Raw genomic sequence first — 17,986 nt, forward strand, 5'->3', positions numbered from 1 at the left:
TAGTCACAGTAATTTAATGTATGTGTGTGTGTGAGGGGAATGTATTAATTAAAAGTCTTTTAAAACTAAAAGTTCAAACCAAGGACTGGGTTGGCAAATTAGCTTGTGGCTAGAAAACCTACTCACAAAACAATGTTTTGTTGTTGACATCAGGGTTTCCCCCAGTGTGTCATAAACCTGGCAGACCACCAGGCTTCACTTTACTACTTTCCCACTGTGGAACATGGTGGTGGTCACAGGACAATCAGTACAAACGTATAGCCAGAACTACAGCGGAATGGTTTAAAACAATGCATGTGTGTGTGTGTGATTAAGTGTCCCAGTCAAAGTCCAAACCAAAAATACATTGAGAATTAGTGGTAAAACCTGAAAACTGATGGTCACGGACTTTATCTATCCAACCTGGCCGAGCTTGTTGTCTTACAAACAGGAAAACGGTTTGGACCACAACAAACGTGCAAAGCCGAAAAATTTTGTAACCACGTCCTTTTTCATCCGCCTCATGAATGTGTCTCAAAAAAAATTAATAAATCAAATCAAATCAGCAACTTTATTAGAAACTGCTCATTAAGTTTCTAGGAAGGCACATGCAAAAATATTGTCAATATTCTTATTGCCAGCATTTATTTTGTCAGTATTATGTTTTCCGTAGTGTATTTTTTTAATTTTTGACTTGATCTAAAAACAGCACTGTTTTATTGTTGATTTAAAAAAGCAGACAGGCTGCACTGAACGTGGTCTTGGCACGTCACCGTTTTAAGTTTGGGAAATCCCTCATCTTGCACCTGCAGTGTGAACTTTTGTCCACAAGATGTCAGTATTCACAAAAGTACAACTCGGAAGACAACATAAACCAGTGTTGTTTTAAATGACCTGACTCGCTGCTTTCTTTTTGTCTCAGTATTTTTTTTATTTTATTTCATGATAAATAAATAAATAATGTGAAAAAGTAGGGTATTTCAGACTCAATTTAGATTAGATTTATTCTGTGGTAAAGGATTAATAATGCCCCCCTGCTCTCTAAAAATTCAGTCTGACAGCACACACCACTATGAGTCAGAAGCAAATCTAAATTAAAATTGGTAGAACAATCATCTTTACATACTGGTGTTTTTTTTTTGTTTGTTTTTTTTTTTAAATAAAAAAAACCTTCCGTGGACTGTAGGAGGGGGAGACACGGAATAGCTTTTATGCAAATCGGCCTGTTCAGCATGTTTCCATTGGAGAGCAGCGTGGAGGTGTAGTCTGGAAGGCGTGACTTCGTGTCAGTTCTGCTTTATGAAGAAAGTGCGCTTCTCCTGAGCTCACAGAGGTGCGTCCAGCGTTCAGGAGTCCTCACAACTCTCAGATTGGAGGTTCCTCCACTCGGGCAGGCAGCGCTCATTAGGTGTGGAAGATACTTTTTTTTCCCTTTTTTTTTTTTTTTTTTAAATACTTGATTTTAAAGTTTGGAGGTACTTTCCATTTTTCTTTTTGCAAGTGAGGCCCCTTTTTTTCCTCCTGTCACTGCATGAAATATATGTGGCCGCTTGGAGCTGCGTGACGAGGCCACCTTGCTCTGTATCACACCCTAACTTGGAGTGGTGGTGGTGGTGGTGGTGGGGGGTCTGCACAATACTCCCCATGGATTTCGCCAACGACTTTGACTTCATGAAGTTCGGCGTCAAGAAGGAGACCATGCAGAGCCTGGACCGCTCCTTCATCGGGCCGTGCGGCCAGCTGCAGAGACCGGACTCTGTCTCTTCCACCCCGGGCAGCACGCCTTGCAACTCGGTCCCCTCGTCGCCAAACGTCAACCCGAACGAGCTCAGAACCAACCCCGGGAGCGACCAGTTCTGGATACCCAACAACAACGGCGGGTACCCTCATCAGATGTACCCCCAAGCCTTCGGCCTGACGCCCGAGGATGCGATGGAGGCCCTAATAGGGGCCACGACGCAGCAGGGACACCCGTCTGCGCCCCACGGCCACCACCCGCAGTCCTACCAGCCGGACTACGACGGCTACGGCCCCCTGAGCGACCCCGTCCAGCACTACCCGGGCCTCCCGGGTCACCCCGACATGCAGGGCATCCCGGGCAGCCACTGCCAAGACCCCTATCTGAAAGACGAAATGGGGAGCGAGTCCCCGGAGTCGCCGGAGGCCCAGCAGGTCCTCGGGGCTCACCACCAGCTCCAGCAGCCGCCGCACGGCCGCCACGACCGGCGGTCCAACGCGGAGATGCACTTCTCGGACGACCAGCTGGTCTCCATGTCCGTCAGGGAGCTCAACCGGCTGCTGCGGGGCCTGAGCAAGGAGGAGGTGATGCGGCTGAAGCAGAAGCGCCGGACCCTGAAGAACAGGGGCTACGCGCAGTCGTGCCGCTTCAAGCGCGTGCAGCAGAAGCACATCCTGGAGCACGAGAAGACGAGCCTGGTGACGCAGGTGGAGCAGCTGAAGCACGAACTGAGCAGGCTGGTCCGGGAGAGGGACGCGTACAAACTTAAATGCGAGAAGCTGTCCGGTGCGAACTGCTACCACGAAACCGGCTCCACCAGCGACAACCCTTCCTCACCAGAGTATTTAATGTGAGTTAGTCATTTAAAACAACAGCAGCAACAAAATTCATCCCCATCATTGACTGAGATAATAGTTTAAAAAACAAAACAAAACAAAAAAAAACAACTAATGAAAATGAGTGGGGAAGGGGGGGGATTGCAGTGATGCATGCATGCTGGTCATGTATGAGATGTTTTTATTTTATACTGCCATAGCTTAGCTGTATTTTGTCTGAAAGGAAATACTTGAAATCAGATTTGCTTTTATTAGCATCCATGTAATCATTTAGTTAATGGTTAATTTTTATTGAGGTGATTTTTGTTTTCCACTCTGCTTTTCTTTTTATTGCTCAAATCATGGTTTGTGTTTATGCTTGTTTTTTTTATTTGTGAGTGGGTTTGGGTGGGAGAGAATGAATTACTTAAACAAGTCACACTCTTTGTGAATTGGATTCTGCTGGACAGCATCAGCCTTTCTTCCAAAAAATATCTAATTATACAAAATATATATGTAGTTTTTTTCCATCTAATATCTGTTTTTTGGTTGTTGTTTTTTTTTTGTTTGTTTGTTTGTTTTTTTTGCATTTATTTGGATCAATAAACCTAATCCGACAGTTTAACTTTGAGTCTTACCTGCAGACAAATCATTTTCCTGCTACGAACCATCGCTACCGTGCAATATCACCTCACACTCTTCCTCATCTTCGTCATCTTGTCAGATTAGTTTGTCACAGAGATGCACCGATTTGTGTTTTTTTTTTTTTTTTTTTTTTTTAGCCGATACCAACTTCCAGTTTTCCTTTGAGGTCTGATCTGCCAATATTGCAGTCTCTCCTGCCGCTACAACACGACTGAGTCAGTTTTATTCCACACAAAAAGTGCATGAAAGAAAAGAGAAGCTGCTGGTCGATGCTTTTATGGAGCAGAAATGATGCAGGATGTAGTTTCTTTTTAGTGTTTCAGCTGTTGCTTATTGATTATTTTCCACTAAGAACTACTACTCATAAAATAAATGTATTGGAGTCATTTTTGATAGCATGAAAAGACTAACAAGTTGCAAGATTAGCTCCTATTTATGCTGGTTTTAATAAATCCAAGTGCAGTTCGTCCAAGAGCACGTTTTTAATCGACGCGTTGATGGACCAAAACTGGTGGGAGTTTCTAGTTTTGGTGCAATAAAGCTGCCAGTTACATTTTTTTTTTTAGGGTTTTGTTTTGTCACAGGATTATCTCCATTCATGCATCAAATCTTTACACCTCTAATCTTTTTATTAAAGGTGCAATTAAAGACGATAGCGTTAATGGATGCGTTTATGGACTGAAAGTAGGGAAGGTTTGAACGCTGATGCCTTCGGTGAACATGGCTGAAAATCTGATTTTCCAGTGTTTTCATCGGCTCTTTTCAAGCTCTGGCTGATTGATCGGTGCATCTCTAGATAACGCTTTACATTTACAGGAACCTTGTCAAACACTTTTGTCTTGGTGATATTAATCATGTCAAATTGGACTAAAGCAAAGAAAAAAGGAGAGAGAAAGACAGAGCCATACTGCATAGATGAGCTTGCAGCAGGAAAGCGCAGCACGACGCACATAAACACGAAAAGGAAACAGATGTGTGCCGGCGCAGACGTCGCTTCCTCAATATTCTGCCACTTTAAAATAATTCCCTGCAACGAAACTCACTTCTTAGTTTTTATTTTTGAGCCGGAGCGGTTCGGCGGACCCGCTTGGCGTTGTGCATCGGCGAATGGTCGTTCCCTGACCTTTGCCCTCTGCGCAGTGCTGCTTCCTGTGGGACCCCTAGGCCTGTGAAAGCGCGGCGGGGTATCGGGCGGGGGTGGTGGGCTGCGGGGCACAGATAAAACAGAGTGGAAATCAGGCTTCCCCTCGACTCTCTTCCTCAGACAAACACATCACCTCTGCATTCATCGCCAGAGGAAGAGAGAAACAAGCAGCACACGGCGCAGCTGGCCCCGCTCTGGAGGAATTTTCTCACTCGATACGTCGTTTTGTTGTTTTTCCTCTCTCTTTTTTTAACATATGTGTGTGTGTGTGCGTGTGTGTGTGTGAAAACTTAACAGCAAAGTTCCGGACTGAAGATCATTCCCAGTGCAACACTACAACAATATTTGGATGACCGTAATAGTCCCAAGGCCAGGGTGATAATGGTTGATAAGTGGTCACATTGTAAAAGGGAGTTTATAACCTCCTCTATGAGAATCTTAGAGAGTGTTTTTTTTTTTTTTTTGGCTGTCACAGGACACTTTGTAACTCCTCTCCTGCCAGCGAGAGCCCAACTGGGAGCGAGGTGGTTCAGTTGACAGGAATTTGCTGGAACACGGATGACCCCGGTGGACGGCGCTTAGCTCATCTGTCCGTTCAACGGAAAGCAGTTCTGCTTTTCTAGAAAAAGAAAAACAAAAAGCAAAAAAAAAACTGGCCCGATCTGCTAAGGTCTGCTTGCTGTGACGTAGCAGAAAAAAAAAAAAAACACACCAGGAAACCTTATCTTAACGTGACCAGTGGAAGGTTCATAAACCTGCGTCTGTTCTACCAAACGTCTGCTGCCTCTCTTTTAAATCTTATTTATCGCCTGTAAAGCCACTCAGGTAGCCGTTTGCTGAGAGGCCGTAAACTGAATTTTGTCCGGTTGATTGTGAATTACATAATTGCTTTTTAAATTCTGTTACATTGTGCCTAAAAGTGACAGTTTGACACGCATGCACAAAACTCCAGGTTTCACGTTTGCAACGTAAAGAAAAATCAAAACTAATTTGCAAGCCTCTGTGCACAAAGTCACATCTTTTGGTGTATCTCTACGGTTTTCTGAACACGCCGTTTCCCTCACATACCCCCCCTTCCATCGGGTGCTTGCGCACTCGAACGCATCACATGGGGCTTTCTAAGGAACAGTGGAATAATACTGTAGAAGTGTTGGCGAGGAGAGCGGTTTTGTGGCGCTGTGTGACAGTTTGCCATTGTAGAAACGATTAGCCAGCTCTTTTCTCTTTCACGTGATAGGCTGGTGGGACCTGATGTGGGAGCCTCGCTCTCCCCTCCCTCCCTTCTCGTTCTCCCTCCCTCCCTCCATCGCTGCCACCAACACCCTGAGCCCACAGTGCCTCAGGCTGGCTACTGAGTCAGCAGGAGGGATAGGTGTCTGCACGGCCGTGGCATCAGAACAAGAGAAAGGCGACTGGAGAGCAGGGGAAAATGCTCCAGGATAAACATGCTTCTGTGGAGAGGAACAAGACAAAGAGAGGAGGGGAAAAAACTGCACCAAAACAAGGCGAGACTATGGTGCTTCTCAAAAGTGTTCAAACCCCTTCGACTTTTACCCATTTTAGTCCCTTAAGCAAGCACCAACTTCCATGGACTTTACTGTTGAAGTTGACCAGGACATAGTGCCACGTATTCATGAAGTGGAAGAAAATCATAGGTGGCTTTCTAACCTTTTTGCGGTGAAAAATGCGAAAAGTGTGGCAGGCGTTTGCAATCGGCTCCCTCCATTGCAACTGCAGGTTTTTGTAGGGTATCTCTTCACCAGCTTTCCACGTCTGCAGAAATAAAATGGCTCAAGTTCAGTCTGATTTGACGTATTTCCAGTGCTTCAAGTCTTCGCAAGGAATCTCATCCAGGTTTAGGTCTAGGCTTTGACTGGGCCCTTCTAAAGCATGCATTTACCTGGTTTTCTTCCATATCTGCCCTGTATTTACCTGCATACATTTTCCAATCCTCTCTGACCAGCTTCCATATCCATGACAGAGAAAAGCATCCTCCCTGCACGATGGCACCATGATCATGTTTCTTACTGCGGACAGTGTGTTTAGGGGGATATTCAGTGTTAGATTTCAGCCACACAGGACTTTTGCGTGTTGGCCAGAAAGTTCAGTTTTGAGCAGAGCGTGGTGCCAGCCTCTCGGCTGGGCGGCAGCGGTCCGCCAAGGCCCGGCCGCGTCTCAGACAGCGGACACAGACAGAGGAATGCTGCAGATACTCACCATTGTGTGGGGAGAGGCAGAGGAATGCAGGCTGCCAGGCTACGCACACTAACACCAATGAACACAGCCAGAGGCCACGAGCCACCAGGGTTAAAGCCGGGGCCAAACGACCCCACAGCCAACCACCACTCACCACCTCCAGCTGCTTTATCAGCCCCCTCAACACTGGGGGCTTGGACTGGAGGTGTGCGATACGGCGTGTTTCAGTGTCGACCCGATACAGTTAACAATAGGGCCAGTATCGCTGATATGATACTTATTATTTACGTTTGATATATCATTGACGTTGAGGTATTGCTTCTTAAAGTGTAAAAAAAAATCTTGAGAACAATTCAAAGCAAGATCTTTAGTTCAGAAATTACAATACAAGAATAAAATTACATTTCAAGAGGGAATCCAAACAAAAAATATGAAACTGATACTGACTTTGATCTAATATATATAATATCAATATTTTGGATCAATCCTCCCATGTCTGGTTTGGACAAGCTCCATGGTCTTTACTTGACTGTCATACATAAACGAGTTATTTGATGAACCGAGTAGCCATTTTTGATGTTGACAACCGTCTATATCAAAAACAGTAGACGGTAGAAATTTGTCTCGAAATCTGAGAGCTGCTGGTTCAGTCCCCACTACATCCGCCACTGTCATTGTGTCCTTGGGCAAAACATAACTTCAAGAGCTCTGTTAGAAATCAGAGTTATGTGATGAGCTGAGCAGCCGTTACCGATGACGGTGGCGATGGTGGTAGGAGTTTGTCCAGCAATCGATGGGTTACCCGAATCAGTCGGTTTGTCATTGTGTCCTTGGGGTTATACACTTCACCCGTCTTGCCTGCTGTTGATGGTCAGAGGGCCCAGTGGTGCCAGTGCATGGCAGCCTCGCCTCTGTCAAAGCACCTTGGGGCAGAATCTGGCGGTATCTTGCCACCGTCAGCAAGTGAATGGGTGAATGACTGAATGTAGTGTGAAGCGTTTGTGGTCTTCTGGACTTGATAAAGCGCTACATAAGTCCATTTACCCTTTACCATTTGACATTCAAATCACCACATTCTGCTTTCACAGTAATGATAGACACTGACCTCCTCACTCTCTCTCCCTCTCTCTTTGTGTGGCTAAAAGTCAACTGACCAGACATTTGACCCTCGGCAGCAAACCGTTTCCAGCCTCAGCCGGTTCTTCCTCTCTTGTTTTGCAACCGTAAGACTCTCACACCCTCTGCGGCGGGCCTACAAGCGCGTTTCACGTGAAGCGGCAGAGCAGAGACCGGGATGGAGGACAGGATGGACGAGTGGGGCTTCCTCTTTCACTTCCTAAATGCGGGTCCAGTCAAGTGACTCTTGTTGAGAGTGCTAGGTTGGGATGTTGCAGGGAAACGCAGCTTCGATCGCTGTGGTTTCCGCTCAGGATGTCCAGTCCTTTCTGCTCACAGTTGTGACACTGTGAATCATGCAGCCGTCACACACGCACACAGACGTCTCCATGGACGCGGCTCGCACAAACACATGCACACACACGCAGACGAACACACACGAGAACTCGGACATGCATTCGCAATCCCAAGCTTTCACGCGTGTGCACTTTCATGCTTGCTCACGAAACAAGGCGAGTGCGGCGTTTCTTTTTTTAATATAAAATCATGTGATCGTGATATTTTTTTTTTTTTTGCATCTCCTTTTCTGGTTGAGACTGGAATTGGGACCTCTTGCATAAATCATGATGCCATATTTTCCCCTGTCACCGAACCCTGACAGACTAGAGAGTAATTATGACTGCACTACTGGTAATGACTAAAGTAATCACATGATGGGCTGTGGAGGATTCAACGAAGTGGATTAATGTGTAGCCTCCAAACTACAATAAAGCTCACTATCTTATTGGCTGTAATAAGGAACCTGACTTCCTGGGGACAATGTGTTCCGGGTTGTTGTTTTTTCCGCGGACAAACTCCTGAGGATCTGATAGGAAGGACCTCTTGATAAACAGGCTGTCACGTTTCAGTGGACGCTGCTAAAGAGGAGTGTGACAAAGTCCTGTCCCATTACAGGCTGTTGGACTTTAGTAACAGAGCAAAGGGTGATCCACTATATGTAATAATTATACAGGGTTCTCACCGTGTGGAAGAGCAACTGCTTCACAGTCTCAACACACGCCTGGAATCAGAAATGTACATGCACTGTTTAAAAAGTGCTTGACGTCATAAAAACACAAAATTACAAAGTCGCCAACATTACATTTTGCACATCAGATTATTGATCAGTGTTTCATGATTAGGTTTCAAAAGCAACTCTAAGCAGCTGAGTCTTTAGTCTGGATTTAAAGGAACTCAGTGTTCCGGGTTGTTTTTTTTTTTTTTGCAGTTTTCTGGAAGTTTGTTCCAGATTTGTGGTACATACAGTAGAAGCTGAATGCTGCTTCTCCATGTTTGGTTCTGGTTCTGCATTCCCAGAACCAGAACACCTAAGAGGTTCTGGAAGGTTGGTACAACAAACGCAGGTCATTAATGTATTGTGGTGATAAACCAATCAGTGATTTATAAACATTAGATTAGACTGAAATTCAGGCGTCATACTTTATTTAAAAATTACATTTACACACACCGAGATTAGTATGCTTTTAAGAAATTTGAGAGAGCCTGAATGTCAATTTCATGCTTTTTAAAAAACAAATCATTTGAATGTGGATGTATTTTAAAACAAACCCTTGTATAACATAATGAAAAGACCAAAAGGAGTCAGTCAAGAAGATATTTGCAGACCTTTGCAAGTCTGGTTCATCTTCAACTACGATTTCCAGATGCTTTAATGCGCCACAAAGCCACGTACGAACTGCCCTGCCGTCGTAAAGTTCAGAAAGAAGACGGGCTCGGTGGCCTAGAGGCGTTTTGGTCAAAAATGGCATCAGTCTTCAAAGAAAAGCAAAAACTCTCGTGAAAACGCTAGGAGAGTGTTTTTACCCAAAGTAAAATCAGTTCTGGGCTAAATGGCCGAAGAATCCACTACACCAAAAATAAACCCATTATGTCATGTTGCAGTTTGCAAATGGACTCGGGAGCAATTTTTCAGAGACTTCCACCGAGGTTTAATGAAACTAAAAATGGAAGTGTTGGGCCGTAATGACCATGGTTACATTTGGAGGAAGAAGGGGGAAACTCAAACACCATGTCAACTATGATGTTGCACTTCACAAAACGGTTGTGAGGAAAGGACATCGTTAAAAAAATAATAAAAATTGAAGGAGCAATTCTAGTCATAAAGGTAATGCTCGGGTAAAAAAAAAAAAAAAACTTTAAGCGTACCAACAGATCAGTTACAAAATGACTGAAGGACAAGAAGCCAGATTTTCAAGTAGCAAAATACATTCCAATAATGTCAACACCTTCAGCTTTCCTTCCTTCTACGGGGACAAGTGATGCTCTCTGATTTCATAAGTGTGAGAGAAGAGAAGAGAAGAGAAGAGAAGAGAAGAGAAGAGAAGAGAAGAGAAGAGAAGAGAAGAGAAGAGAAGAGAAGAGAAGAGAAGAGAAGAGAAGAGAAGAGAAGAGAGTCTTTTCCCTTTCATTCCCAGTGAGGATTTCCTGTCCTGTTTTATGGGGGTCATGCAGCTGGCAGGCGCCCTCCTGTTTCTGTCCATAATGATGACAGGGGTCCATTAGTACGCAGTAGAAACACGAGCCACAGAGGTTAAGGCAGACTCTCTCTCCTCTCTCCACCCCCACTGCAATCTGACAGCGTCTTCCCTTTCCACAGCCCCCGGATCCCGGAGCGCAGCCTACCTATCTATAGGGCAGATAATTGTGGCTCTCAGTTGTTGTTGACAAAGCTCGGCTGATTAAGGGTCAGCTCTGTCACCATGTGTGATCTGGCGAAACCTGGAAAGCTGGAAAAGACCAATTCCCCTGGGATAGTTTGTATCTGTAACATGCTTTTGTCCAGGAAAAGTAAAAAAAAAAAAAAAAAAAGGGGGGGGGGAAAGGAGAGGAACGCTCTCTGGTTTTTCGGGAACAGTGAGGCAGAGACAATAAACAGCTCAATGTTCCGAGACGTGGATGCATGTGACAATTATAAATGTTTCCAATAAGGTTTTCAAAATGAAAATCGAGAAGATCTTGCATGTACAATCACCTTCTACTCCAATTTCACCTCCAAGTGTTCTGCTGTACTTGTGAAGAGTGAAATTTCTGCTTTTTCTTCTTTGCAAAGATTTCAGCGGCTCAGTCAGATTGTGTGACGACGAGCATCGACGCGCCTCAGTTTTCAAGTCCAGATCGGATCTGGACTTTGACTGGGCCCATGCTGCCACATGAATACGCCTCGATTGTAGCTCTGGCTTTACATTTAGCTGGAAAGTGAAGCAACAACCCAATCACTGAGGCTTTTGCAGCCTCTTGCATTCCCACGGCATGAGTCGGCCATCACCGTGTAGATGGGTGATGTGCAGTGTCAGTTTTTCAGTGTAGTTAACAGAACAGTTGCTTTTACTGAGGATAATATACGGCTATTTAACTCATTTTGATGGACGATAAATTGTCTCAGAAGATATCGCAGTAAACGATGACTTTGTTGTTTCATGACCATTGTAACATCGGAACAGGAAGACATTGTAAATATGCAAAATGAATAAACACACCCAAAACAACACAGAAAATGGAAACCGAGGTCTCCGTTAGTGAAATTGTCCTTCAAAAAAAAAAAAGTGACTAGCTGAGACCGAAGCACCAGACCGAAGACATGCACCAATCGTGCAAAGGGAAATTATTGAGCTGGTTTTAATTCGTGGTGCGATTATTGCTCACCCTGCATCCCAGTTTTATTTTGGGGCATCAAACGAAGAGGTACGAATACTTTTTCAGACATTTACAAGGAAAGCACTTTGACTAGGGCCACTTTATAATCGCCCGCAGTCTCCGTTACGTAATCTCGGCGAAATCCACCAAAAGGCCCGTGTTTCCCAACGCAACGAAACGCGAGTGAAAACCCGAGGGGTGTGAATAGTTTTTGCACGGCAGCAGCCCTCGGCCCGCTGACTTTCGGTGGGCGTCGCTTACAGTCGAATATGGAAGCGGAGTCATGTGTTTTGGTCAAAGTCTAGCGAGGCCTCCTTGGAACCGGGTGTGTCCCTCTCCCACTTGTGCGTCATGCCGGCGTCCATCTTGTGTCGTAACTCGTTCTTGAGGTTTCTCAGAAGGCCTCTGGCTCCGGCTGATTCGAGGCTTTTGTCACTCTGCCTCTCACAGCCGCCTGCCATCCACCGCCTCTCCCTGCGATTACGCGCCGTGTGTGCAGCCTCCGTTAAAATAACCGGCGAACGGAATAAAAGGGAGAGACAAAAAAGTGTTTGGTGCGGTCAGATGACTGCGGTTGTCAAAAGGGATCTATTTAGGAGGACGCAGGCCTTTATCCTATAGTGAACCCAAGTACTTGTTTGTTCTACTTGTGGCTGAGATACAGGAAGTACTTTGTTCTGGCTTCTTTAATGGAAAAAAAGGAGACTTCTCAAAAAGATTTAAATGAAAGGTTACGTGCAAACAAACAAGGGCTTATCGAGGGTGTGATGGCGGTTTGCTTTGAGTTTCAGACGGGCTGTTGTTTCAGACTCTCATAAATCAGCTTCATGCAGTTTATTCACAGCAGCCTGACAGCAAGTTGTCTCCCTGTCCCAGCATACAGTCACTTATGCACAAGCTACAAAGAAAGCGTATGGCGTCAAGTCTTTTTAAGACACATTTTTGAAGCTTTTAGTCTGGAAATTAGATGCAGTAGTAAAAGCTTAAGAAGAAAGGTGCTTTTATTTAACAATAAATAAATAAATCAGCAGAGGTCACTCCACATGGGTTGGCGCGCCACGTTTACTTCTCGACTGATTTAAAACCAGTCGCTTTTAAAACTATCAAGTTCATCAGTTCACCTTGTAGTTCTTTCATTTTCTTTAATTTCCAATCAGAGAAGTGAAGCTGCAGGAATCTGGAAACTGCTGCGTGAGTTTAGTCACTGAATGCTTCTGCATTCTGCTCCCAATGGCGTTCTGATTGAAAACGTATTATTCCTGTCTACTCAACTTATCTTTACAGGCAAAAACCATTATTAATTATTATTATGAAATTATTATTATTTTTTATTGTTAACCTTTATTACTCCAGGAAAATCTCATTGAGATGAAACATTTCTTGTTGCAAGAATCCTGACCAAGACTGGCAGGAGAGTTTAATTGGTTAAGATTTTATTATTATTATTATTATTATTATTATTATTATTATTATTATTATTATTATTATTATTAATAAAAATCTCAAGGTGTTTTAGCAAAGTAAATGTTTTCTTACAGGCACCACAAATATTAAAAGAGTTGCATCTTGTAATTTGAGCCATCGCAATATCCGATATTTGAATTAAGGATCCGGGTCATTTGTAAGACTACAAATACAAACGTTGCTTTTTCCTTCTACTCAAGAGCCTCTTGCTTCGTATTTTATTTAATTAAAATTTTTTTAACAGCAAATCTTCAAACAAAGGGACAGATGTTTGCTTGACTTCAACCTTTGGTCAGTTCAGAGCCCCACTCACTCAGTGTCTTATTGCTTAAATCAATCACAGCATATCTCTGCAGGGCCGTAAAGGAAAATTGACTCAGACATCACATGTTCTGGATGACTTCAAATATCTGGAAAACCAAACTAAGTGGAGTAACAGTAGTCGCTTTTCATTAAAAACTATAATTTACACTGACTTTCAGTAGCTTTAAATTATTGTTGCGGCCCAATAATAATAATAATAATCGGTAATTCTGACCAATAATCTTTTAGTAAAATTCTGAAATAAAAAGAATTTTCTTCTTAAAAGCATCAAAACTAAAAATGTCTACCTTTTTTGTCAGCAAACACGTCAACAAACAGAATTTCCAGGTACTTTTTTGAGTTTCCTAAAAAAAAAAAAAATAAAAATAAAAAATTCATAAAAGGTTGTTGATATTTGATATGAAGCATAAATGGAGGAAATCTTTTAAAAACAGTAATTTTCTGTCTGATTCAAAACAAATGTGCCGTTCATTTTTCCGTTCGTGGTCGGTTTGTGTTTGAAAAATAATCAACAAAGAGGACCTGGAGTTTGTTGAAGTCCTTAGAGAGAGAAATGTGGGATGGATAATAATCAGAATCTGTCCCTCAGACCTAAAAATAAATTAATCAATCAATGAAATCCTCATTGGTCCATCATAACCTTGCTTTTGTTTTGCCAGATGTAATTTTATGCATTATTTTTTTGGAAGACAAAAAAATATTACTACGTAACAGTAAAATATAATTTCATTTATCTCTGTTCTGGATGCATTTCCACTGATAATGTCAGCGACTACACGATTGTGTTTTTCCTTTTTTGCACCAGTTTGTTCATTAAGCTCTTCTCACGGGACGCGTTAAAATCTGCTTGCTTTTTGGAACATGTGGAGCAAGTGGCAGCAGAAACATGTAATGTGAAAATGTTGCAAGCGAGCGCATGATTGTATGGAAACCAAAGCAACGACTTGAAGAATCCAGACGTTTTGTTGGGGAGTCAGAATGAGAGTTGAATCACACCAGAGAGGCCCTTCTTTCGCTTACTCACCACGCTGGTGAGTAAGCGAAAGCAACACTTTTAAAGCCCGTCCACTGAGTCCGACCCGTTCCGACTCCCAACCTGCACGTACCGACGCTCAGGCCGGCGGTCTGGACATACAGGAAATGTGTTTCCATAGAAATGGGAACATTTTCTAAGCCTCGTTTCAGTCAAACATAAAACAAGACCAAACCGAATGAAAAAGCAGTAAGGATAGTGGTTAAATGTGGGGCAACTACCCTGTTAACAAGCAAGCGCAGTCTGTCACTTATGAGGCTAGTGAGCAATAAGACAGTTCTGAGCAATGAAAAGTGAAACAGAGAGAGAGAGAGAAACCACTATCCTGTAAGCCACATGTGTCAAACCAGAGGCCCGGGGGCCAAAGTTTCACTTTGGAACCCCTTTAAAAAAAAGTACATTCTGGCTCCCCAAAAACACAGTTTCCATGTGGACGTGAGACACAAATGGCTAAACTTTCACTGTTTTATATTTTATTTAACAGAAAAAAAAAGAAAACATCCTCTGTGTAGAAAGCCTGAAATGTTACATAAAATCTAACATCAAAATCCAATATGGCTGCTGTACCACAACAATAATACTTTTTTGTTGTTGTCGTTTTCCGCTTTAGGGATTGTCAGCATGTTCCCTTAGTTCAGGGATGTCCAAAGTGCAGCTCGGGGCCTATTTGTGGTCCTCTGGATGATTGTGTGGCCCCTAACTGCAATACTGGACAAAACAAAAATCATTTCTAATTTATTAACCAGGTCCATTGGTTAAAATAGCCAGCACTTTAGAAGAAAGAGTTACCCACGTCCCATTGTTGTTAGTGAACCTAGGCCAAAAAAAACAAAAAAAAAATTCTATCCCACAATCAATCCCCCAAAAATTAATAAGCAGTATGCCTGCATTTTAATAACATGTTAGTTCAAGACACTTTGTATGTTTTGGTTCAACAATGACTTACAGATCCTGTCATTTCTATAAACTCTTGCGCATTTACTTTAGTTTATTGAGCAGATTGAATTACAAATGCCAAACAAATGTAAACTTAAAAAATATGTTTGCTTTCATCTCAACAATTTTGGCTTTCGTGGCAGAAAGTCTGACCACTGCGTTGGTTGTTGAATGTCTAAAATGCCTGCAGACAGACACTAGTAGCAGCTTGTAGTTGAGAACAACAATTAGTAAACTACTGGTTTTCTGACTTGCAGCTAGCTAGTACACGGTTAGGTTGGGTTTCCCGTCATTCCCAGATCCAGGTTCAGAGTTCAGAGGTCACTGCGTCAGCAGCACCAGCACATGTTCCTGCTTCACCGTCATCTCCTTCACTTTCAGCGAGGGCGTTCTCACAACATTCTCTGCTGCACTTCCCCTTTGAGTAATATCTGTTTGTAGCAGAGGCCATTTTCGCAAACTACTCATCTTTTTCTTTTTTTAAACCCAACAATAGTTGACGCTAAAATTACTCTTAGGTTGCCATTACTGGTACTCAATCGGCAGCAGTGCCGCAGATACAGCAGCACGGGCTTTTGATCAAATATGTGTACTATCCCAACTCTGTTTTGGGCATCACTGTTAAAGCTGAACCATCATGGGATTCCCAGTTAGTCCAGTTTCATTTGAACGAGACACAATAAACGACAAACGTCGTCGTTCACACAAGACGAGTCGTGACTCTGTAACATCATCATCAGTCCAACATGATGACATGTTCCAGTCCAGTCAGTTGTTAAAACTTTACCACGGACAAAAACCTCTAAAGGTTGAGACTGTGCGCCGGACTGTACCGTCTTTTACTGTCCATCATGCGCTGCAGATGACCGTTAAATAACTTTACAGGCCAATATAGTGCCGCTCATATGATCACAGTGAGGTGAAACTGCAGATCGTAAGCGAAGGGTGTAAAGAACCTTACGACCCGCACGTGGCCGAGCAGAGGTCTGCAGAAACCACTCCGTCCAACAGGAGCGGGCCGCGTCTGACTTCCAACCAAACCCACCTGGAAGCCATCGTGTGCTGGGAATGGTTAACCCGTTTAACTAGCGGCGGGAACGCCCCGTCGGTTACGACTCTGGCTCTGCATGGCGTCTCCTGGAGCGCAAATGAAACCTCAGACAAACAAGAGACAAAAAAAAAAAAAAAACATGACTAATTTCCAGATAATCTCCGGAGAGGAAGGGGGGGGACATGATTATATTTTAGTAAAACTTTTGCTACTCTGTTGCAAAATCATTCATACCCCTTAAGCCAGGGGTGTCCAAAGTGTGACCCTGGGGCCATTTGTGCCTCCCGCACTCGACCACAAGCAAAACATGATAAAGCACCTTCAAAAATTTGGAAATGTTTTTATTTTTTTTATTTATTTTTTTAAACAAGGCAACATAATCGATCTTTAAGAATTCATATATTTCATAAAAAGGGACAGGAACAACTATCATGAGCCGTGCGCTCCACTACTCTGGCCTTCTTGACAGAATGGAACAAAGAAAACTACTATTGGAAGAAATGCATAGAAAACTAAATAAACTGTTTTCAGTTTGCCTCAAAATATGTAAAGGACACAGTGAACATATGTATACTAATGAGATAAAAGTCAAGCCTGAACTGTCTCTGATTTTATTCAGAAGACAAGCAACGCCGTCCATCACTGGCATCCTCACATTGGAACACGGTGGTGGCAGCGTACTACTGAGGGGATTATTTACTTCAGCTGAGACAGGGAGGCTGGCTGGTAGAAGATGGAAGTAAAAACCAGAAACTTGGTTCAGCTTAAGCAGTACGAAAACTAAACATGCAGCCGACCTTGTTACGTTTTGCGCAGAAAAATTGGCAGAACCTTTCAGTCCAGGCTCGTTTGAAATGTACTTCTATAAAGCATTTACTCAGGATAGCTGAATACAAATCCACACCACACTTTTCAGATTTTCATTTGACCAAAAAAAAATGTAAATAAATAAATAAATAATTCTAAAGTGTAATTTGCCTTTGACTTCACAAGCAGACACTACTCTGGTTTATCACATACAATCAGGCCTGTCAGGAGAGCGAATTTTGCTAGTCGATAAATTGTCACAGGAGTTACAGCGATAAAAGATGATGTCGTTGTTTTAGGACCATTTTCAAGTAATATGTTGATAAAGGCGTAACAATGCAAGTTTGCCCTTTCAAAGACCAATAAACTGTACTGAAGATATTTTAAATATCCAAAATAAAACACCAAGCAGAAATGTTAAATCAACAAAACTGTCCTACAAAAAAAAAACCAAAAACTCATCAGAATGGAAGTTATGGAGCTCATTTGAACTTATGCGATTAATTGTTTGCTTATTGTGACAGGCTTACATACAATGCAAATAAGGTGCATTTAAATTTGTGGTAGTAAAGTGATAAAAGGTTGTTTTTTAAAAAAAAAAAAGGTTGAGTGGGTGTGAATACTTTTGCAGGACTCTGCAGAGGGAGCGTGATGTCAAACAGTTACCGTCAGCCTGTGAGTGACGGCGTTAACGGGGAATGAGGTTATATTTAAATCCTGAAGACTCGAGCTGCAGCCTTGACTCATGAGACCAGCGATGCTACCGTTTTTTCCACACAAGAAAGAAAACTGAACAGACTCTGGACCCCCCCCCCCCCAGTTAAATAAACACTGCCAGGCATCCTTATGACACCAAATTATTTTAAGAAAGTCATTGTGAAATTTTACTGATTAGCAAGCACTTATCATTGAAAGAAAAGGGAAATGTGACCACATGTACATATTTTGCTGATAAGTTACAAAGCGGGTTTATTGGAAGCAGAGGAGGATCACTGCGCATGGGGGAATAGATTTTATTGATCCGTGTTTAAAAAAAGTGACCTCT

The 17,986-nt window shown here is 42.9% G+C and overlaps 1 protein-coding gene and 1 pseudogene across 1 annotated transcript; one reads left to right on the top strand and one right to left on the bottom strand.

Annotated features, from left to right (window-relative positions):
- Positions 1-17,986, bottom strand: part of LOC102231239 — a 44,790-nt pseudogene that overhangs the window by 11,181 nt on the left and 15,623 nt on the right.
- On the top strand, positions 1,196-3,157 carry LOC102222089 (transcription factor MafB-like). The gene has a single exon (XM_005800622.2). It carries the CDS (start codon positions 1,624-1,626, stop codon positions 2,569-2,571), a length of 948 nt encoding a protein of 315 aa, XP_005800679.1. The 5' UTR covers positions 1,196-1,623; the 3' UTR covers positions 2,572-3,157.

Source organism: Xiphophorus maculatus, chromosome 20 (genome assembly GCF_002775205.1).
Source record: "Xiphophorus maculatus strain JP 163 A chromosome 20, X_maculatus-5.0-male, whole genome shotgun sequence".
NCBI lineage: Eukaryota > Metazoa > Chordata > Actinopteri > Cyprinodontiformes > Poeciliidae > Xiphophorus > Xiphophorus maculatus.